The sequence below is a fragment of the Pygocentrus nattereri genome, chromosome 1 (assembly GCF_015220715.1).
Source record: "Pygocentrus nattereri isolate fPygNat1 chromosome 1, fPygNat1.pri, whole genome shotgun sequence".
NCBI lineage: Eukaryota > Metazoa > Chordata > Actinopteri > Characiformes > Serrasalmidae > Pygocentrus > Pygocentrus nattereri.
This window is the reverse complement of record NC_051211.1, coordinates 8,057,180-8,081,749: the sequence shown is the minus strand read 5'-3', so window position 1 is coordinate 8,081,749 and position 24,570 is coordinate 8,057,180. Positions and strand designations below refer to the sequence as shown.

Genomic DNA, 24,570 nt, shown 5'->3' with positions numbered 1-24,570 from the left:
ACCATTAAGTACAAAAATAAAATGATCTACCTGCATAACAAAGGAGAAGGTCAAAGGTTGTACTGCCATGATGGTGAAATTTTAGCTGACAGCTATTTGCCATGTAAGTAATTGCGATTAATCATTTAATTGTCTTGTTCGTTCTATGCACCTTTTGAAGTCCAAGCCAAGACTGGACAAATTGGCTTAATATTGTTTCCTAGCTAGGTTTCCAAGTAGCTAACACTGGTTGTACTGATCCACTACATTGGTGTGTATGTGGACACACTCTCACGCTGATGTCTCAGTTACACAGAATCAAGTGTTGAGTCACGCAAACTCTGTTTTTCTTGAGAGTGAAAATATAAGCAGATGAAATCTCTTATTCTTCAGCTGAAAACATTCGAAGTGGTGACATAAGTAACACATATAACAAACGTGTTGCCGTCTCAATGTGTTCCAGCACATCAAGTTAGAAGTTAGAATCTTTTTGTTTTGTATTGTGATATCTAATGTGGAACATGGTAATTGTGATCATCCCAAATGATTGCGATTAGGTGATTGTATAATAACTGTGACAAGCCAATTCGAAGAAAAATAAGTGAAAATCAGAAGTTTAAAAACTGAGTAGAACTTGAAAATGATACTCCCAACAACCCTGCAAGACCTCGTAGACCACCATACCATCACCTTTACTTTGAATTTTGATGGTGTAGAAAACATCCACACAGACAGGTTTCATTGAAAAGGTGAAGGCAAGTCTCCTGAAAAGAATGGAAGCAGTAATAATGGAAAAGGTGGACACACTAAATACTGGGGAAAAAAAATTAATATTACTTTTAGTTGTTGAGGCTTCTGTGTAATCTGTTAGGAATATGTTTGCTGTTTTTTTGTGTTTGTTTGTTTGTTTGTTTATATAGCTTGTATTTAACATCTTTTGACTGGAAGTGAAATAAATGAAGGGTGGTCTCAGACATTTACACAGCGTTATATCAGACACGAGTGAATCTGATGTGATTAATTACTCAGAGATTCATGAAGAGCTCACTGGCACTCACTGATGATGGTTGTATTTCACTATGTAACAATGTTTTGTTAGCAGCCATATGTTACTGGCTTAGCAAGTCTCTAAGCTTGTACAGGTGCTGACCCTTTATAACTCTGAGATTTCTCTCCGCAGGGCACATTCCCCCATGGTATAGATATCTTAACAGCTGCAGATTACTTCGCTGTTGGGAACCTGAATAACTGCTACCTGACGATCAGGTAAGGGATTAACCCTTTAAAGTCTTGGCTTGTTATTAGAGGTGGGCATTGTGAGGAGTTATTGTTATCATGATAAATTACATCACAGTATGCTTTTCTGAGGACATCATGAGCATCATCAGTATTTGAACAACTGCATATATTTTTTTTACCGTATTTTTTCTGTTTTATTTCTGCAAATGTTTAACTGCCTTTCTTTTAAATCTTGCTGATGCATTGTTCCAAACCTCAGAAATTGAAATATTGCTACATTATTGTCATGAAGACATCTTAACATATAATGATGACGTTTTTGCCATATTACTCTGTTATTATTGTTATTGTTAAAACTTAGTATTTATTGACCCCTATAAATATATTCTGTAAATTGGAAAGGTGGACAGATCCACAAATGGGCTGCTGTTATGAGGGAAATAATGCTTGATTGTGATCAGATTTGCTCAGCGTGTGGGATTAAATGCTGCTGTCAGTCTGGGTGGTGTATCTGGTTTCATCATCAGATTCCTCAGGTTACTCTTTAATTAGATAGCTGCATTGTTTTTTAAAGGCTACAGAGTACTGTGATTGTAAAATGTCTGCGGCGTGTCTACGTTAGGGATGGGGTTCTTGAAGATAACTATTAGGTGCTTTGCATACTAGTGGTGAGTGTTGAAATGCATGTCTATGAAAAGGCATGCATTTTAACACAAAAAGGGCCCACCCTCAGCTGAAATGCCACCCGGCAGCCCGTCAAAATGCCGTCTTGAAAGAGAAGAGGAACAATGTGGAAAATGCTTGCCTCGGGGAGCGGAGTGCCACACTTTTAGATTATTTCCTGTCTCTTTTTTTGTATACATTGCATCAAAATCACTCTGTATAGGGTGTCTATGCATCCTTAAAGTTATATGAAATTAACCTTTATATTAAAGGTTTATATCATAACCGCTATATTAAATTAACATTTAACACATTAAATGTCTTAAATATGAATTCATGTGGTCTTTTATTTTAGGATGTGGACAAGTGCCATTAAATCATTTGAAATTTGGTCTTTAGTGGCTGCGATTCACTCCATAAGTATTACCGGAATACTGTAAAGCTGCAGATTCATAGTGGATTAAAATCACTCCACAGTTATTACTGCTATACTGTTGTAACTACACATCACACAGATTCATACTAAATTAAATTCCCTCCAAAATGATTACTGTCAGATGTTAAACTGCAGATCCATACTGGATTAAAATCACTCCACAATTATTACTAGCATGTTATTATATCTGCACACGCTGCAGATACAGTAAAATTGTATGTAAAACCTATATGCTCTGCAGATTCATCCTGGCTAAAAAAATTGCAGATATAATTGGTAAAGGCCTAAATTGCTGAAACATACATCAGTGTTTGGGTCTTTACATGCGAGTGCTGCTGTTGATTAATGAAAGCCTCACTGGCATTAATTTTTAGCCAGCGCTGCTTTGGGTAATTTCTCTTCCTCTTTTCACCCCCAAGCGTCTATATAGCAGGCTTTGAGGAGTACACAAAGCCAATGATTGACCACTTGGTGTCCAGGAAAATCAACCACTGGGATGGGTAAGGACAGTTTAATTTGCTCATCCTGTCGTGGCTTAAAACAAATATTATGAAGGTGTCTTACTGAAATGCCCTCCTTTCATCTTTAGAGTGATCCGTGATCTGGCCACTAAAGCTCTGCACAACCTGACCCCACAGGCCCCGGATTACATGGCCAAAACAGGTGAGAGCACATTATGCACAGGAATGGAGGATGAGGTGATGCCCTAGAGGCAGAAAAAAAAACACCCTGTTGTAACACCAATACTGTATAAACTGTGTACTGATCTTAATAGTCAACGATTTTGGCACCTTGGTACACAAAATGTTAACAATTAGCTAGTGTTAGCTCAGCATGTGCCATGTTTATCAAATTTCCAAGCTGTGACTGGCTCATCCTTATCCAATTTGCTCTGCATTGTGGGATGACGAGTTGGCCATTAAAGTGGTTTACATGGGTCTGAAAAGCACTCACATCTATGTAAAGGTAAATATGCACACATGCTGTTCTTTGTATTGTTTCATCACGTCATGTAAAAGTTGGCGAGTCCTCAGCAAATAACACTGCTCTAATTAACTCCAGTGTTAGCTTTCGCATTAGCGCATGCCACGGTTAGCTTAGGTACAAAAAATGTTGTTAGACATGAAACTTGCTACTGTAACACTGAGTGTCAATGTTTTTGTACATTTTTGTACAAATTTTTTTTTTGTTCACTTTAAATTGGACGTCACTGGCTGTGTGTACATGTGAAGATATTTGCCAATCCGATTTAATACATTCCGATTATATGTCAAGACTGAGGTGTTTAAACGCTCACTCTTCTCAACAATCTGATGAAAATCTCTGTTTACAGGCTCACTGCAAGAAATCGGATCCAAAATTACATCACGATTAGAGCACCACTTAGTGTAGATGTTACCATGACAACGAGCATCACATGAGTGCAGTACGTGAGACGAGCAGCGGCGTCTTTGCCTGAGTTTTGAGCTGACTCGTGTGTTTTCAATTACTTTCAAATTGGATCAGACACAGAAAAACGCACTTCACATGTTCTTATTAGAAAAGGGCGAGAGGAAGACGTCGTGTTCTGACAATCAAGCTGGACGCCCATCCCACTGCCGTCTTTTAGAGTTCAGAGCATAAACTTTGAACATGATAATCCTTTACTGTGACATAAACGCACATGCACAGAATGTACTTGTATTTGTATACAGCTGTTTACATGATGAATATTCTTCTGTTTAGCTGCTTATTTACAGGATTACCCACCTCGTTCAATCTGATAGAAACTGTATTCCAAGTGGCCATAATCGGACTAGTCTATTCCGGTTGAGGTGTATACATGGACGTATTCTATTCCAGTTCAGCTGTTAGTCTGATTATTAAAAAATTATCAGGCCAAGTGGGCTATTCTATTCATCAGTTAGATAAGATAAGATAAGATAAGATAAGATAATCCTTTATTAGTCCCACAGCTGGGAAATTCACAGTATTACAGCAGCAGCAGAGTAACAGGTGTAAGGCACTCAGTAATAGAAATGGGAAACAGTATAAACCTTATCAACATTATAAATAATAAAAATTAAAGCTAAATCTCTAGACTATTTACAGGAAAATAAGGATAATAATAAAATAAGAGTTGCATAGGAATCTGTATTGCACTTAGCATATTGCACAATATGCAATATGTTCTCGAATATACTCTTCTGTGTAAATTTTCCTTTGTACTACTGATCTTTTTAGTCTGTTAGTAAAGGTGCTATGATTGCTACCAAGTAGCTTGAATAATAAGTTTGATGGAGGTAGCAACAGCGACTAACAGAGGCCTGACATAGAATGTTATAAATGATCAAGAGTCACTGTGAATCACAGTGAAAGTTTTATGAAGTGTGCTGCAGAAATTGGTTTGAGGCAGTTTTAGGGGCAACTTTACTAAGAGAGGCGCTAATTACAGTCTGCTTACAGTTTCCGCTGGTAGGGCTGGTCAGTTTAGCAGGTTATCTACTAAGAATTTCCATGTGAATGAACACAGGCGCAACTTCATAATTAACGTATAACCAGTGCTATATAACCCTGTGTTTAGCTTGCATGCGATTTGTATGAAAGCCTGTTTTCATCTGTATTTTTGAGGTTCAAACTGTGACACATTAGCTCAAAATAATTATTACTTATTATTACTCATGTGTTACGCTAGTAAACCTGCCCCTTATTCTCATATATGCACACTTCGTGAGAAGTCGTGCCAAATTTGTCTTTTTATCTCGTGACTTTATGACCTAATAAATACATGAGCATGTTATGAGATATTATTTACAAGTGCCAACAGATATTCATCATCACTTTCATCTCTCAGTTGTTCCACAGCTTTTGTCAATGGCAACAGGAATGGACCTGCATGGCCGTCATGGGGCGATACTGGCTTGTGCTGAGATCACTCACGCCCTCTATAAAGTGGGAGCTGAGAGCAACAGGTAAATTATAATTCTAAAAAAAAAATTAATAATAATAATGTTAAAATAAATACAGATAACACAATAAATTGTTACTTTATGTATGTCAATGAGTTTTTGATGAAAGCTTTCCTTGTGACAGCCCAGCATTATTTAGTACTATTTAGTTATCATCCAGAACCTTGTTTGGCTAATCAGTACTTTGTTATTGTAAATCAAGTATGCTGGTGTTAGATTTAAAAAAGTCTATATGAGGAGACATCTGGAGCCAAAATCTGTTCTTCAGTTTAGCTCACATGAAATCAACTATGTTTTTCAAAGTAGGGAATTCTTTCTATAGTAACTTTGTATTGTATTTATGTTTATTTGCATCTGTTCTAATGATGCATGGTGTTATACTGGAAAAATACACAGTGCTATGCTATAGTCTATACTTTATGTTAAATCAGTTTTTTCCTTTTATCATGCACTTCATCATCTCTATTGCACTCTGATTTGCTATTTGCACATTGAAGTCTACCAAAAGGAATCAAATATGCCTGTAAAAGTTGTTTGTTGTTGCAGTAACCTCTGTGTGGATGATTTTGTGATGTTAAAAGGAGATCTCTGGTAGAGTCATGAGTTAAAAGAAAGCGGATGGGGCATCATGTGGCAGGTATTGCATCAGGTGACACAGCTGCAGTAATTTAACCTCAAAATTCTGACAGTTGGAGATTTCCATAAGCTGAAGAGCTGCACCAGTTATTACAGGATTACAGTGAGGATCTGCACAGAGTTTCATTTGGACCTGTTTCAGAAGGGGAGGGAAGGTGGGGAGTCCAGGCTTTATGAGTAAGATTAAAGTAACTAGCTCTTCTGAAGGAGGTGGCTTTCACACTGCTCTCAATCGGGAACATATTTGAAAGACTGATTTGTCACAATAAGTGAAGTCAGAATTTTGGAATACTCATGAAATATTAGTACATTAGAATAGTAAATTGGGAGTTTTGATAAGCAAATTAGTTTCTTAGGCAGTCGCACACCACACTGAGCAGCACTTTGAAAGTATCACACAACTAATATATGAGGGTCAGATCAATTAAAGTCTAAACTTTAAAGGGGTCTACTGCAGAGTTACATTTTTAAGATGTGAAAAGTCATTCATTCAAAGTCACACAGTGTGAAATGGTGCATAAGGTGGTGATGACAAGAACCAGACGTGAAGTGTTTATTGCCTCTAAAAACTCCACAGAAAGGTACTGCCTGATGCCTGAGACATTGTTTTGTGGTAGTTTTGAAAGAAACTTTTGGCCTAAAACACATTCAATGGCAAAATAATACATGCAGGGCACCATAAGACAAAGTAGTCCCAGAGGATTCTACCGCTGTTCATGGTGTTCTGATGATCTTATGTGGCCCCATTTTGGTAGAATTCGTTCAGCAGTGCACTGGTGGTTTGTTATGAGATATCAAAGCCATAACTAAGTAAATAACAGTAAATACTCAGGTTAAAGCTATTTGTGGTGAGAGTAGAGAGCAGGTGGAAGAGAATCTGGAGAGGTGGAGGTTTGCACTGGAGAGGAGAGGAATGAAGGTCAGTAGAGATAAGATGGAATACATGTGTGTGAATGAGAGGGAGGCAGGTGGAAAGGTGAAGATGCAAGGAGTAGAGGTCGTAAAGGTGGATGACTTCAAATATCTTGGGGCAACCATCCAGAGCAATGGACAGTGTAGAAAAGAGGTGAAGAAGAGGGTGCAGGCAGGATGGAGTGGGTGGAGACGGATGTCAGGGCTGATGTGTGACAGAAGGATAGCAGCAAGAGTGAAGGGAAAGGTTTACAAGACAGTAGTGCGTCCTGCTATGATGTTTGGTTTGGAGACTGTGGCTCTGTCTAAAAGACAGGAGGCTGAGCTGGAGGTGGCGAAGATGAAGATGCTGAAATTTTCGTTGGGAGTGACAAGGCTGGACAAGATTAGAAATGAGCAGATCAGAGGGACAGTGAAGGTGGAGCAGTTTGGAGATAAAGCCAGAGAGGCCAGGTTGAGATGGTTTGGACATGTGTTGAGGAGGAATAGTGGATATATTGGTCAAAGAATGTTGGAGATGGAGCTGCCGGGTAGAAGGAGAAGAGTAGACCTCAGAGAAGGTTTATGGATGTAATGAAGGTGGAGATGGAGATGGTTGGTGTGAAAGTAGAGGAGGCAGTAGATAGGGCAAGATGGAGGCAGATGATCCGCTGTGGCGACCCCTAAAGGGAGCAGCCGAAAGAAGAAGAAGAAGGTGGAATTCCCCTTTAAGACCCCTTTTTTTGTAAATGTGATCAAAAATTCTCATCCAAAAGACATTGTGATACCAAGTTTTTACCAAGTTTGCTATTTCACTTTTGTAAAAATAAAATCTGTTAAAACTGTCACATGTTTGTTTCCAGGCCAGTCACAGACTTACTATCCTCAGACTCCATCCAGGGTCTCAAGGGCATTCACCAGAAGGTGAGCAAAAGTTTTACCTTTTCCATATATACATTTTTCCTTATATTTCCCCTGAGTTTACATTCCATTTAAATGTCCTTTTCTTTTATTTATTTCCTTGTTGTTAATTGCCAACATCCCAAGCCATAAGCCTGTATTCTAATATAGAATGCCGATTTCTCTTCACTCACAGCTGTCTGACAGAAAGCAGTACAGGTGAGCTTCCCTTCTGCTGACACACAGACACGAGGGCATGAATGGGATAAATTGCTTAAGAAAAAAAGACAAATTGCACAGTAATCTTCTTTTTTCCCCGCAGGGGTTTTGGTGGAGAATTAATGAGACCAGCAGGTAAAGCTATGAATCATTCTTCACCCTCTAAACCTTCTAAGCTCTCGGCTACGTCGGGTCTCTAGGAGCACTTTAAGGAACTGATGATGTACAGATCTGTCACCTGTCATGTTTATTTTTTACAAAAAGATGAAGCAAATTATGCAGATGTTCATCTGAGGATTCTTGGAAAAGGGTTATTGTGCTGGGCCCATATGTCATAGTTGTGACTGAAAAAAGCGCTTTATGATGATGGGGTTGAGACTCTGGGAAGCAACTGTACAAAATGCTTCAAGCAAAGTAAATTTGTAGATTTCAGATCTCAGTTTTTTAAGGAAAAGATTCCGAAACATGATTTGTTAATAATATTTTCCCCACCTTCAGATTAAAGCATCCAGATTTGTTCATCTCTAATACGTATTTCTTTAATGAGCAGTCTTTCATTTAATGAAAGAAACAAAAAGGCTGATGCTGCACCTACAGGGTGTGTTAGTCACCTCTTGCATATTTTAAGGGCAGAGGAACCTGCACGCCAAGTAATTGGGCAAGTAAAAAGGAAAAGATGTTGTGAAGAAAGTAAACTGATACTAGCACATCAGACCAAAATCAAAACTAAGTGGTCAGAAGTGCAATATGGGTAAAATGGTAAAAATATATCACGGTATTTTTGACACGCATACAAAATGCACTAGTAGTGCCACAGTTAAAAATGATTGTGTATTTTGTCCGTTGTTTCACACACTGTGCTGCATTGCTGTCAATTAAATAGGACTCTAATTGGGGGTCGGCAGTTTGACAAAATTGTATCACGATACTTCCAAGACATTTTTTTCAGAAATGTTACACATCACAATATATAGTTCTTGTGAGATTTAATGAGTTGGAATAGACAAAGAACTTGTAAAATACTAAAACAAAAAACTACCAAATACTATGATAATACCAATAACAATAAACCTACAAATGCAATACATTTGTATGCAGTGTTTTACAAACTGTACTGCATTAAATCCAATGAAACAGGACTAATTGTGCTCTTTTTGTAATGAAACCTGTAGTTATTGTTCTTCAAATTCTGACAGTGTACATGATTTGTTCAGAAAAGCATGATGGTGATAAAATATCCTCATATTACCCGCTTTACATTTTTTCACTTGATAAAGAATTACATAAGTGGAAGGTATAATAAAGTTTTAGTTCATAATTTTTCACAGGACACTGACTGACTCTTTGCCCTTCTCTGACTGCAGTCTGTGCACTTATTGAAAAGCTGTCCCTCTCCAAGATGCCCTTTAAAGAAGACCCTGTCATAAGTAAGTTAACGCAATAGAAGAGTACAGTTCTGTAGATGAGTTGCTGTTTGCACTCCCCTATTTACACAGACAACTTTAAAGGACGTCTTTCATCAGTTCTTCATTCACCCGTCCTCCATTTCCAATTACTGTCTACTGAATACTTTGCTAACGGTTTTGGCACAAAATCAGGTCAACATTTCTCTATTTCTCTAACAACAATAGAATAATTGTATGTGTATTTATTTATTATTACATTACATTATTAATGTTTTTTTTAATTAATCAGATTAACATCAGATGAATACTACCAAACTTTACTGTGTAAAGGTTTGCTGTGCTAAAGTTATGTTTTTAGTTAAAACCATGCTTGATAAAAATCTTCCACAGCCACCTTAAAAGGTCTTTATATGCAAACCCTCTACCCTGATATGCCTTTCAGAAAGAGTAGACTGACTGATCTGTTATGGTAGAACTCTTAGATAAGGGGAGCTGATTGATGTGAGTTGCTGTTTTAGGTGGATGGCAGTCGCTGATAGACGACAGTCTGAGTGGCAAGCAGAGCATCCAGGTACAGTGACTCCACTGCAGACACAAGAATAGTTCACTAAGATATGCTAATGTTGCTAACAGTCAGTGAAAGTGTACCACCATTTAGCATTATACAAATAAATTGATGCTAACTAGTAGTTACTACACTATACAGCCCAGTCCTGGAGGGCTTTATACCCCTCTTGCTGGCATTGGATAGGGTGACCTCAGGCTCATGTGCTGCTGCTCAAAGGGCATACCAATCTATTGGTCAGTGCTTTTCTGTGGAGATTATTACACAAGCTGTGTGCACACAGTTGAGTGCCTGAGACAGCAATAGGAGAAAACTCTAATTCAATAATTAAAAGTATTGTTCAGATATTTTTGGACATATAGTTTATCTTCTACTCCTATATTGTGTGCGGGGGACCTCATTCATGACATTTTCATAAATATGAGCAATGCAAGCAAATTACCAATAAAATGGACCTTGCCAAACACGTTCTGCTGGATTCACAATATACAGTGTAAACACCAGATTTGTTAGAACATTTGTATGAATTGTAATGAATACTAACAGTGTGTATACGGGCACATTTCTTTACAATTAGCATTTTATTGCCATGACTGCCATGTAAGGAAGGCACAATAATAAGAAGCCTATAGGCCCCTCTTTCATTGTAAAATGATTTGTATTTTTAGCTTAATAAAGTGTAAGTAAGCCTACCTTCCTTAAAGTTTTGATTTTGTTGAATGTAAATAATAGGTCTGTTAGTTCCAGTGTATTATTTTGACACTATTTGTAGTTCAAATTTTAAATTAAAACCAAATTTTTTTTTACAGAGTGCAAGTGCACAAATCTCCCAAAAAATCTGAGTTATTAATTACATAAATTGAATTGTGCTGTTTTTTTTAGTTCACCACACCTAGGCTATAATTAAACATGTCACTGGCTGTCATAATCTATCCACACAGGCAGATATGTTGTCATTTTACCATGCTTGACCCACACAGCCAGCAAATGGGTAGACATTGCTAAGCAGAGGTTTAATTTTGCTATTTAGAGAATGTACTTAAAACAACATAACCTACAGGTCTGTCTCTGCTGACCTATTCAGGTCTTCATCTGAAGTGAAGTCATGCTGGAGGAATTTGGCATCTAAAACCTAAATGAATGTATATAAAATGTTAACTAAAATGCAATTTTAAGTGTTTATTTATTTATTTATTTATTTATTTTACAGCAGGTTTCACAAATAGTAACAGATTTTTTTTTTTTACAATATTACAGCTTACATCATTAAGATTATGCACATGCTAACGAGTGCACAGGTTAATATAAACCCAACAACCAATGCAAAACTTGTCAATAAGGCATGCAGATTTACCCCATAAAGCACAACATTTACCCCAACGACACATTAAAATCAAACAGCTGACGTTCATGAAGGTCTTGCTAATTAGCTGATGAGCTGAACCAGGTGTATTTAATGAGGCAGTGTGCTGAAGTCTACAGGAACCTGACACAAATGGTTTAGATCCTACCTCTGATGACTTGTGCAGAAGTAGACTTTGCAGACACTTGGCTTTAAAATGGCCATCGTCTGTCGAAGTTTCAACACTCACTTTTACAAATTTCACAGGCACATCTTCTGAATGTCTGAAGCTTCAAATTCACAGTACATTCAAAGAAACACTATCTCACTGCTAAAACACTGAAAGCTTGGAGGCAATGGCAGATAGTGAAGTGGTTTCTAAGCAGTGATTGGAGGAGAAAATGAAGCGAATGTTGACGTGGAGAGTGTCAGGATTAGGATTGACCGCAATGCAATGACAAATTTAAAATCAGGTATTTTTTTCCCAAACTGACATTAGTAAAATTCTCTCTGTGAAACAGCTGTTAAGATTTTCTCACATGTGAATATTGTTTGTACTCAAAAACATTTCAAGACCTCTAAAACCTATATATGTGTTTTGCTAACGATTTATGCATTTGTTCTGCTTGTGTTTCATGAATGAGTTCCAGTGATATCCAAGGCAGAAGTGTTGATTGAGCTCCTATTTAATCACTGTGTATGGATATGCTCTCTGCAGGAGGCTGCAGTATCAGCTCTAGCTGCTCTGTGTGAGGAATACTACCAGCTCCAACCAGGGGTGGCTGATACACACATGCAAGGTACCTAACTGTGTTATTTGGTTTACTCTCTTTGTCCAGGAACAAACTAAGCGAGTCTAAAGCTTTTTGTTGGTTACTGAGGTTAAGGTTACTAGGGGCCAAAAGTGTGGAATATACAGTAGTATTTACAGTCCTTCATCAGTCCATTCACAAGTTTGACATAATTTGTCACAAGTCATTTTCCATACAGTAGTTAGTTGTACAGTGAAGATTTTAATATTGTAAACTAGATAAGAAGTTCCCAACTATTGGGCCACAAACCTGTACCAGGCTTTTTTGTGGATTTTTGTGGGCAGTGAGTATAGGGTATTAGTAGCCTCATTGAAATGATTTTTTTGTTATTACTAATGTAAGTAATGTTATTGGAATAGTATTTTTATTTGTTTTCATACAGTGGAGGAAATAATTATTTGATCCCTTGCTGATTTTGTAAGTTTGCCCTCTGACAAAGAAATGAACAGTCTATAATTTTAATGGTAGGTTTATTTTAAGTCAGAGACAGAATATCAAAAAGAAAATCCAGAAAAATCACATTATAGAAAATGTATAAATTGATTTGCATTTCATTGAGTGAAATAAGTGTTTGATCCCTACCGACCATTAAGAGTTCTGGCTCCAACAGACCGGTTAGATACTTCTAATTTCAACTCGTCACCCGCATTAAAGATACCTGTCTCAACTTGTCACCTGTATAAAAGATACCTGTCCACAGAATCAATCATGTTCAGCATGGCAGAAAGTCATCTATAGAGGAGACGAAGTTTATGCTCTGAACTTTATAAGACAGCGGTGGGACGGACGTCGAGCTTATGTGTCTCAGAACACGACATCTTCCTCTCCCAATTAAAAACTCATGTGCGCCAGTTGGAAACTCATCTCACTCGGACTGGACCTCATGCGATGTTTGCTGTCATAGTAACATTTACTTGAAGTGCTTCTCCATACATGTGCATCATTTTGCATCGGATCACTTGTAGTGAGCATGTGAATGAAGATTTTCCATTGGATTGTTGAATGGAGTGTGCATATAAACCCCTCACTCTGAATCTGTAATTGGAATGTATTCATTCGGATTGGCAAAAATCTTTGCATGTGAGCATCCATGTAGTTTCCTATTTAGTTTTACAGTTTTTTTTTTTTTGCTAGCTGCCATAGAAGTAGGTACAAAGAAATGAGTTTAGTAGAGCGTGAAGATTACCACTGAGCGGCCCTTATCAAAGGACGTTTTGTTGATTTTCTAAGTGAAAAATAAGTTGGCACATTTACATTTGTCTTTTAACCCACAATTACTGTTTATTTTCTAAATTGGAAAAGAAAATATAAAATGTGGCCTGGGCAGAAGTTATGGTACAAATATTTTGTTTTATTTTTTACAATTTGTTAAAGTCAGCAAATAAAAAGAAATTTGTGTTTAAAATAACAACAGACTATAACATTCAGGTTTGTTTCCTGTAGAGAATGTATTAACTTATTTTCTCTTCAAGAAATTCAACAAAACATGCAATTTTGATTGAGGGTGTTCAAATCTTTGCAAACAACTGAATATGTATAGTCAGCGAATCTAACTCCCAGCCTCTCGCTCTCATCCATACAGTTTTTGGACTCTTGTTACATTGGATGCTCTTGGAGTGAACTTTAGTTTTCCACTTTGTTATTGTTTTTTGTTAGTTTGTTGCTCATTGATTTATCCATAGGTCTTTGGTGACCACTGTTTAATGTGCCAAAGGTAAATGCCTAAATTCCATATAAAAAAGCTATTTAAAAGCTGTATTTGAAAGAGAGGGCTACAGTCATGTTTTCTGTCATAGCAACATAAAGTATATGAGCAGCTGGGGTTCAGCCTGCGCTACTACAGGTGTTTCAAAGGGTCAAAGTAGGAAACGCTGTTGTTGTTAATAATTTATCATGTTAATAACATCTTAACTTCGATAACCCTACAGTTTATTATACATTTTCATGAAATTAGGTTCCACAAATTTGTTCACAACTTTGGAAATACAAGGCATTAATGATATTGATATTCTTATAATTAATTCTCTAAACTATTGAAGACTAGAGCAGGTATTTGTGTGTGCACAGTATTTGATTTTGGCTGTTTTCCAGCAGACTGTGCTTTTCCAGACTTTGTCTTTAAGTGTTTTTCTCTGTGTATGTGTGCACAGAGCAGTTGGTGAGTCAGTATCTGGCAGCACTGAGGAGTCCGGAGGTTTTGACCCGCTGTGGCTGTGCTCTGGCTCTGGGCTCTCTTCCACGCTTCATGATCCACAGTAAACTCCAGCAGGTAGTAGCTCATGTCCATACTCACACATACATAGACAAGAGCAGTTACAATATAATCTCTTGTTGTCCATTAGTCAAAGAGAGTAAGAGAAGGTTGCAGATATCTATTGCCTCCTGTAACCACTAAGTTTCCCAAACTATGGTAAGATGACACCTTATACGGGAAAGCTATTATTAGTCATAGTAACGCTGACAGACAATGCACAAACATGGAGCCATCATTAACAGGACTCTGGGTTGCTGAGCAGATGCTCATTTCCTCCATCACATGTGGCGTGCACTGTTCTAATATTGGGTTTCTGAGAGACGCTGTAATGCCAAATGTAGGATTTTCATAGGGTTGCAACATGTCCTGGACATGTTTTGCTACTCAAAATGTTGTCTTTAGACTCTGTACTATTTACACTGCTCATCTAAAGCTTTGGAACTCTTAGCTTTGGGAAATGTTTTAAATAAATAAGATTACAGAATCACATTTTTGTTCATTTTCTGTGTGATAATAAGGTAATACATCATCTACAGGGAAATTCAGCAAATACATAGTAGAAAAATGTCATATTTAAGTTTGTCCCCTGTACACCATGTGTTAACTTATTTGCCTATAGATATAATAAATATAAATCGATTTAATAGATAATCTTTATAAACTATAAGTAAAACAGATCACATTTTTGGCATTAATGGAGGCAAACATGAAAGTGACCGAGCACTTGTATCCCTGCCAAATTCCCAAGCAATCAAAGAACACTCACTTTGGTCCAGTGTTTGGTACATTTTAACTGTTGTGGTATGAAACCAGCTAAACCATGTGAAAAAGATACAGTATCACAAAAAGCCAAACTCTTTGTGAACTGTAGCAAACAAATTAGGTGTAAAAATAGTGTTTAATGTTGTAACTCTGGTCCTAAAGTTCCATGATGTCCATAATTAAGTCCGTAATAAAGCCTGATGAAAGCATTTCTCTCTAATTTAACCCAAGAAATCTAGAGCGATCGCTGTCATTATGCTGTATCAGAAAAATGCAGTTAATTGCATGGTTACATTTATATTCTGTACTGAAAGGCTGGACTCACTCCTGTCATTATATTTGTCTTTTTTTTCGATGAGGAGATGCATTTTAAAATGTAAAGCTTGGATTTTCTTTCCACAAAACAAGACTGTACACACAAACTTTTCAACAAATTTAAATCATATGACAACAAAGCTTCTAATTAAGACTGCACTGTCCTTTTTCCAATATTTCAACAAACAATATTCAGATACCCTATGATCAACAGTAAAGCTCCAGATATTTGTCACTTTAATCTATAAATAAATAAATAAATTTTGTAAATTTCTTGTTTTTTTAATACCTTTATGTTCTATAAAACGTACTAAACATGCTACACACGAATGAAGAAACATCACTGATGCACACACAGTTGCATTAAAATAATTGAGGATCCCAATCCGACAGCTCTGAGCAGGTTGCTAGCTCTGTTTGAACAGCAGTGATTGGTGCATGAAGAGCAGCGTCTTTTTAACTGTTGTCTTAAAAATGAAAACTTTGATGGGCTCTTGTCAGTGAACAGGGGAGTGATCAAAGATTTGAATCTGCTCAAAACCACTTTATACCATATATAAAAGTGCTAAAGTGGCAAAAATCTGCACTGTTTCAAGAGGCAAAAATAGTTTTCCCCACAAAACAAGACTATATGTTATGGCTGTTGCAAAGCCAGTTTTATGGGGGCTTTAGCCCACTCTAGATGTTCTGTAGCCCTCTAAATAAATGTATGTTGGTTAAGTAGTTTTTCCTCCAAATTCTAAACATTAATAATCAATATACCAATAATCAAATCGGTAATTACAACTAACTACTATTGATTACAAACCAACTTGAAAAAAGTTATTTCGTAATTTTACATTGCTACTCAAAAAAACATCATGAACTTGGAAAAATATGAAAAATATTTTTTCAGCATTTCTGGTTAGATTTGGTCCATTCTTCTCAGCAAACTTCAGCCTTATGAGGGTCCTTTTGATAGGCTCACAATTTCAAAATTCAAATCAATTTTACATTTTAGGATATTAGCCTGGCAATTCAAACACCTTTACCTTTTACCTTTTACCTATTTTTTTTTTTCTTTTTTTGAACCTGTCGAGTTATTTTGGCTTTGTGTTTGGGATCATAGTCTTGTTGAACCATCCATCTCCTCCCCAGATTTAGTTTCTTGGTCGATCAGATGAAATTTGCCCCCTGTGTGTTCTGGTACATCACTCCATTCATGTAACCACCCTAAAATGTAATACCCCAGTGCATAAAAGCAGCTTTATATCATGATGCTCCCACCCCCATACTTCACTGTAAGGATGGTGTTCTTGGAATTATACACACCACCCTTCTTTCTTCAAGCATGACCAGCTGAATTACTGCACTGATGGTTATGTTTTTGTTTTATCTGAGTACATTGGCCGCTGTTTATCACACTTCGTACAGTAATAGCTTTGACCCAAGATCAGCTTATGCTTTTTGTCTAACATGGAATAAAAGTGCATGACCTGATTAGACCTAAGATCAGTGAGGTTACTCTGAGATGCTTGATAAATATGGGCCATTGTTCCAAAAGAGCTCTGATATGTCTAAATGCTTTTGTGCAAACTTTAGATGCCTATTTCTGAGCTTGGCACTAGGTGCAATTTGTATTTTTGCAGCATTAATACAGTATGTCAAACTGTATTTTTTTATTTGAACTATTATGTAGGTGTATTTTAATGCTTATTACTGTGCTTATTAATCCATACTTTTTGTATGTATTTCTAAGTAGAAAGTGAAAAGACATTACTTGAGTAAAGTAAAGTTGAAGTGGATATACACACTGCGAGTTTAGTACATACCAAAAAAGTGTCTGAATGCTTCATTTCCTTCACCGGTTCTTCTCCAACATGTAGACATTAATATTGCATGGATTGAAACTTTCATTTTAAGTGATACCTGCACTTTCCACAGAGTTCCTTTGCTTGTTTCTTTGAGATATGAATGAGAAGTAATTACACAACACTTGGTATTATGGGTGATAACTGTGACTTCTGTTGGCTAATCTGGCTGCCCCTGTGTGTTTTCCAGATTTTAGACAGCCTCCAGGAAGCCTGTAGAATGACACAGAAGGAAGGTTTCGCAGAAGCCAGGAGAGACGCAGCCACAGCGATGGCCCGGTGAGTCACCTACAGCCTCCTCCCCTTCTGTCTCCTCTTCATTCTTCTTGCACCCTCATCTGTCTCCTCTCCTCTGTGGTCTACTACATTTTGGGAAAAGCAAACGCAATTAACGTCTGCCACACTTACCGGCCCAACCTGAAATTCACGGTTTCTCTACATGATGTATCACGATCCGTTTCAGGCCAGTGCTTTTGTCTAAACTCTCATCTGTGCGTGTGTGTCTCTTCCTCTCTCAGGGTGTGTGTAACAGCAGGAGTGTGTGCTCAGGGCAGTCCAGACAGCGCTGTGTGTGAGAAAAATGTGACCGCCGTGTATGAAGCGCTGCTGGACTGCATGAACGACTACATCACAGACAGCCGAGGGGACGTGGGGGCCTGGTTAGTGACCAAATACAGCAGAGTTTTATTCCTCTGTCAGTTCAAAGCACCGCATATTTTGTATAATTTCATAGCCAACACTCCTGACCTGATTCATCTACTGATGTCCTAGCCCTTTATTAGTTGAGTCAGAACTATGCGATGCTGGAGTTCACTCCTTAAAATGCAATAACCCACTTTTTAATTTCTCTGTATGGTAGCAGTACGTGTGCAGTACTTTCTCAGTAGTTGATCGATAGATCTATGTTTAAATATTTTGTGAATCATGAATTCTTTGTGCTGAACAGAGAATGTATTTTTGCCTCCCTTCCTGTTTGAAAATAAATATATAAATAAATAAAGTCGACAGAATTTATAGAGTATATCAAGTAGAATTTAATTATGTTCTAGTGTAGTGGAATATTCAGTACTGTGGGAAAGTGACCACTTTAATTTTCTTTCATTTCCAGTCGAAACAGCCTTTAAGTGTTTGTGTCTGGGGGCAAAAAAAAACTAAACAGAAAGCATATTTAAACAAAAACTACACAGAAACCTCAACAACTAAATAAGTTTTTTTTCAGCATTTAATGTGTCTACATTTACCTTTATTACAGCTTCCATTCTTATTAGGAGACTTGCTTTCTGTTTTTTAAAGAAATCTGTAGGGATTATTTTTCCTACACCTCCAAAGTTCAGTCTTAGAGGTTGGTTGCGTTTTCTGTTTTCACAAAGTAATTCCAAAACACATTCCCTGACATTGCCTTCTGCGCTCTGGGGTGATCAAACCATTCTCCAACAGGTCTTTTTTTTTTTTTTTATTTGGAAAAGTTCTTCTTTTCTGTCTATTTCCGTTTCTTGACAGCTACACATACTTTTCAGACTCATTGTGTTGAGTTGTCTTCTCACAGTGGAAGGATGGACAGAAACACTTGTGGATTTTTTCAGTTCTGAAGCAACAGTGGAGCTTGATTTTCTCCTCTCTCTCAAAGATCAAAGCTTTAAGTAGCAAGTTTGAGTGCCGTTTCCTCTGTATCTTAATTTTTAACACCAGTTTTAGAAACTATTTTTCCTGTGACTTTCTCATTCCTTGTGCAAGTGGAATATCTGATCACCTCCTTTAGCTCCTTTAGCCATTTTAGATGCACATGAGGAAGAAATTTGAATGCAGCTAAAGTGTAGTGAGAGTTTGAAGTGGCAATGGCATAAAATTAAAGAGTGGACAAATGAAATACTGGTAGATTTGATATGTATGTAGGGTTGGAGGCTGTTGTGAAACATTGTGTTAAATACGTTTCCTGCTCCTTTTTCTGGCTGTGAAAAATATGTAACTTGTGCTTAATGCTCATCTAGTTAATATATAAACAAATAGGTGGTCTCTGACTTTTACAGCACTGGAAGTCATAAGACAAAGAAGTAAATGAATAAAAGCCTGCTGTTTAAAGGAGTGGAGGCACACTGTGCTAATGGCTACAGCGCATACACACACACAAAAAACATACATGCGCACATGCATATACACAACCCTGTCACACCCTAGGGCGATACTTATTACCTGAGCAATATCAACCTGCATTCCTAACTGCAGCAGAGCGGAAATCGCAACAAAGAAATACAGGCTGGACAGACAAAGCCTCAGCAAAAGAGGTCATGTCCCCAGCACGTGTTTAGAGCACAGCACATAAAACACAGCAGAAATGAGGAAATGAAAAGCCTGCTTTGATGGGATGATCATGTTTTGATAAAGGCCTGAATCTGGAATTTGTTCCATCACTCTGAAAACCATATACAGTAGTGTGCAGAAGTCAGAGACCACATTTCCATTTAATGTCCAGCCAAACCTGCAATTAACTTTGCTTTTCAGTTTTCAGGGGTTATATTTTAAGCTCAGTTCTTGCTTCAGATCTGAAAAAATAGCCAGGTGTTTGTCCATCATTCTGTTGTGAGAAGATGACTCAGTGCTATGGCTCTGAAAGGATACATAGCTGTCAATAAACCATTATTATAGCCAGAAATAGACAAGAAAGAAAATTAGTAAAGCAAACATATTACTGGGCTTCTCAGAAGCAGCTAATGTTTTCAGAACAATGGTCTGACCAGCCCTGAGTCCAGACCTCAGCATCACTGATTTTGAAATGATATGGATCTGAAAATGCAACCAGCTTATAAGACTGTGCTTTGGAGGTGTGGCAAAAAATCCCTACAGATTTCTCTGAAAAACTGAAAGCAAGAACCTGAAAAGAATGGAAACGATGATAAAGGCAAAGTCTGGACATGCTGAAAATGAATAATACACTGCTCAAAAAAATTAAGGGAACACTTAAGCAACACAATATAACTCCAAGTAAATCAAACTTCTGTGAAGTCAAACTGTCCACTTAGGAAGCAACACTGACAATCAATTTCACAGCTGTTGTGCAAATGGAACAGACAACAGGTGGAAATTATTGACAATTAGCAAGACACACTCAATAAAGGAGTGGTTCTGCAGGTGGGGACCACAGACCATTTCTCAGTACCTTTCTGCTTTCTGGCTGATGTTTTGGTCACTTTTGAATGTTGGTGGTGCTTTCACACTCGTGGTAGCATGAGACGGACTCTACAGCCCACACAAGTGGCTCAGGTAGTGCAGCTCATCCAGGATGGCACATCAATGCAAGCTGTGGCAAGAAGGTTTGCTGTGTCTGTCAGCGTAGTGTCCAGAGGCTGGAGGCGCTGCCAGGAGACAGGCCAGTACACCAGGAGATGTGGAGGAGGCCGTAGGAGGGCAACAACCCAGAGCCCTGCAAAATGACCTCCAGCAGACCACAGATGTGCATGTGTCTGCACAAACGGTTAGAAACCGACTCCATGAGGATGGTATGAGGGCCCGACGTCCTCAGATGGGGGTTGTGCTCACAGCCCAACACCGTGCAGGACGCTTGGCATTTGCCAGAGAACACCAGGATTGGCAAATTCGCCACTGGCACCCTGTGCTCTTCACAGATGAAAGCAGGTTCACACTGAGCACATGTGACAGACGTGACAGAGTCTGGAGACGCTGTGGAGAGCGATCTGCTGCCTGCAACATCCTTCAGCATGACCGGTTTGGCAGTGGGTCAGTAATGGTGTGGGGTGGCATTTCTTTGGAGGGCTGCACAGCCCTCCATGTACTCGCCACAGGTAGCCTGACTGCCATTAGGTACCGAGATGAGATCCTCAGACCCTTTGTGAGACCATATGCTGGTGCGGTTGGCCCATAGTTCCTCCTAATGCAGGACAATGCTAGACCTCATGTGGCTGGAGTGTGTCAGCAGTTCCTGCAAGATGAAGGTATTGAAGCTATGGACTGGCCTGCCCGTTCCCCAGACCTGAATCCGATTGAGCACATCTGGGACATCATGTCTCGCTCCATCCACCAATGGGACGTTGCACCACAGACTGTCCAGGAGTTGGCGGATGCTTTAGTCCAGGTCTGGGATGAGATCCATCAGGAGACCATCCGCCACCTCATCAGGAGCATGCCCAGGCGTTATAGGGAGGTCATACAGGCACGTGGAGGCCACACACAATACTGAGCCTCATTTTGACTTGTTTTAAGGACATCACATCAAAGTTGGATCAGCCTGTCGTGTGTTTTTCGACTTTAATTTTGTGTGTGACTCCAAATCCAGGTCTCCATTGGTTAATAAATTTGATTTCCATTGATGATTTTTGTGTGATTTTGTTGTCAGCACATTCAACTTTGTACAGAACAAAGTATTCAATGAGAATATTTCATTCATTCAGATCTAGGATGTTATTTGAGTGTTCCCTTTATTTTTTTGAGCAGTGTAGTTGTTTTGACTGGAAATGATCAAATATATAAAGATTGTCTGACTCTGCACATTATTGTGTTTCAGGTTGCATTTGACCCCTTTCTCCTGTTGTGTTGCAGGGTTCGGGCGGCAGCTATGACAGGCTTGCTTGACCTGACTCTGCAGGTGGCTGGATCTGCACCTGAGCTCCTGTCTCCTGCCATGTGAGTCACACTGAGGGAAAGAGTGGCTAAGCTTTCTAATGCAGCCACCTCTGTCCTACTGAGTTTCTGTTTGAGCCCTGCAGCTCTGCACGGCATAGCTTAGTGTTCTTCCTTAAAGTGATGAAGGGAATTTTTCATGCAGCTGAACCGTTAAGACATGTTTGGTGTCTGAAGTTTGCTGGTTTAGTTTTTGAGCTGTGCAGCTAATGTAGCTAACAATAAAAGAAGCCTGAATGAACCGTGAAACCTGGATGTTGTCTATACGTTTGTCCAGTTTTGTAGATGACACAGTGTCCACATTAGCAAGTCTTTTGGAGATGACTTAACTCAGAGTGATATAGTCATGCAGAGATATATTGGCACATATAAGATACCATTGCTTGTTAGCTACATTATTCTCAAAGCTCTTGTACAAAACTAAAGAAGCAAACATCAGACGACAAACGTCTTGGCTGATGGGCCACATTTGTTCCAAGTCTAAAATTAGAAACATTTTCAAACTAACCTAATTGAGATCACAAAAAGCAGTTGATGAGGTCAGCAGGCAGGGAAAATACTATGATGTGAAGTGCAAGGTGGCTTCAGGACCAGGACTGGAAACCACAAGTGTAGCATGACCTATTAGTGGCCAATCGTAACAGCCAGAAAAGCTATTTGACATAATAAACAAGCATGTCCCGAGTTTGCCTGAGTTAAAGCTGACGTAGCCATATGCACCATAGTAAACACACAGTAAGACTTGGGCAGGTTTGAGTTTTTCAGCTGCTACATTGTTGGATTAGCATTAGGTTATGTTGTTTTCTGGCATTAGATTATGTTATGACAATGCTCAGATTTAACTGAAATTCATGAATTTACTATATTTTCTAAATGTAGTCCTGGCAAAATCCCATTGGCACATAACACTAACAAGCTTAGGGGTTAGCATGTGCGTGAAAAAACACTGCATCTTTTTGAACGGCTGTGCAACATTAACATTAACAGCTGTTGGAGGCCTACATTGGCTAACTTTGCACTGAGTAGTGGAGGGGGATGCTTTCTTGTACCCCCTGCCACAGATGGCTGTGACATCCATTGTGACAGAACTTGTGATTACCACATAGTAGCGCCAACGCTTGCACAGCTGTGCCACTCAAGAGTCGTCAAAAGGAGTTTCTTAAGCTTCCTGGTGGAATTGAAGATTTTTTCATTAGTAACTTTTAAAAAGTCCGTCTTGATTTATTTGTCTGTATCTCTGTTGCTCTTTTTCTTGTATTATAGTTGCCAGAGGATGATGTGCTGTCTGGCCCAGCAAGCTGCAGAGAAGATTGACCGCTATAGAGCCCACGCGGGCAGTGTGTTCCTCCAGCTGCTCCATAGCACACAGCCTGTAGTACCTCACATCCCCCACAGGGAGGAGCTTCTGAGCATCTTCCCTCCGTAAGTGCCTGAGGGGACCCTTCTCAGTGTCCCGGTCCTCTGTGATCCCACACGTGTGTATAAGTGAGTGTGTGTATGTGTATGTTTCTTTATGCACAAAAAAAGATATTTATTAATAGGATTTATTATTATAATTTAATTCCAAAAGTATTGTAATTATTGATGTTATACGCTTAATCAACCTATTTATAGTGAATTTTCCTTACTTTAAGTAATTTTTTGAGGTAAAATTATCTGACTGTGCTAGTGTGTATATATATATATTTTTTTTTTTTTAAGAAATAATGCTATAAGGAAAAGAATTAATATGATTTCAGTTGATATAAGTAACATTAATAGTCTCAGAATGGAAATATTATACAGCACTGTGTGAAAGTCAGAAACCACCCTTTCATTTATTTAATTTACACTCAAAGCAGCCATTAAATACATGTTAATTTTTCATTATCAGAAAAAAGTAGGAAGCATATATTTAACAAAGAATTACACAGTCCTCCAACACAAGTATAAAATCAATTCTATCTGTGTTTTATTTGTCTATTTTTTATTTACCCACTGCCACTTTAACTCCTCCCATCTTAAATCTAGTTTCCAGTTTTCATTTTTAAGGGACAGGTGAAAATACTGAGAGCAGACAGTTCAGCACTATGGGTGTTAAATCATGTGTAGCTGTCAAGAAGTAATTTCTTAGAAAAGAAAATAGACCAAGAAGAACATTTGCACTAGTACACCAATATTTGGCTGGAGTAAAGTTTTATGGAGTGAAATTTGACATCTGTGGAAGTAGCAGAAGGCAGTATATGTGCCACCAAAAACAATAAACAACCCTACAAAGCATACCTACACCCATCAGTCAAGCATGCTGAGGGAACAGTGCCAGTTTGGATCAACATCTGGAATTTGAGGACATCTTGAAAGCTGATCATTCAAAATACTTTTTAATATATCACTCGCTGCCCTCTGGAAAACATTTGATTTAATTCTACAGCAAGATTACAAACCCAATCACAATGTTGAGAAGATCAAGATAGACTTACCAAGGCTGGTGTTCCCAGAACAATGGACTGACCCAGCATCATTGAATATTTTCAGGATTGCATGGGTGAGAAGCAGAAAATGTCATCAACATGGAGGACTGAAATTTCGAGGTGTGGAAAAACATCCTTGCAAATTTCATTGAAAAGCTCAAAGGAAGAAACTGGAAAAAAAAATGGAAGCTGTAATAAAAGCAACGGGTGGACAAATATTGACAAAATCTATAATATTTAGTTCTTGCAGCTTCTGTTAAATTTCAGCTTT

General features: G+C 38.3%; 1 protein-coding gene across 1 annotated transcript in view; it reads left to right on the top strand.

Moving 5' to 3' along the window:
- Window positions 1-24,570, top strand: part of tbcd (tubulin folding cofactor D) — a 72,825-nt gene that overhangs the window by 35,316 nt on the left and 12,939 nt on the right. The window contains exons 18-32 of the mRNA XM_017700540.2: window positions 1,160-1,245; window positions 2,737-2,817; window positions 2,907-2,980; window positions 5,151-5,268; window positions 7,656-7,716; window positions 7,889-7,911; window positions 8,015-8,046; window positions 9,276-9,338; window positions 9,836-9,888; window positions 11,943-12,024; window positions 14,187-14,305; window positions 17,408-17,496; window positions 17,736-17,876; window positions 21,769-21,852; window positions 23,113-23,271. Coding sequence (XP_017556029.1) covers window positions 1,160-1,245; window positions 2,737-2,817; window positions 2,907-2,980; window positions 5,151-5,268; window positions 7,656-7,716; window positions 7,889-7,911; window positions 8,015-8,046; window positions 9,276-9,338; window positions 9,836-9,888; window positions 11,943-12,024; window positions 14,187-14,305; window positions 17,408-17,496; window positions 17,736-17,876; window positions 21,769-21,852; window positions 23,113-23,271 — 1,265 coding nt within the window. The remainder of the gene's footprint in view (window positions 1-1,159; window positions 1,246-2,736; window positions 2,818-2,906; window positions 2,981-5,150; window positions 5,269-7,655; window positions 7,717-7,888; window positions 7,912-8,014; window positions 8,047-9,275; window positions 9,339-9,835; window positions 9,889-11,942; window positions 12,025-14,186; window positions 14,306-17,407; window positions 17,497-17,735; window positions 17,877-21,768; window positions 21,853-23,112; window positions 23,272-24,570) is intronic.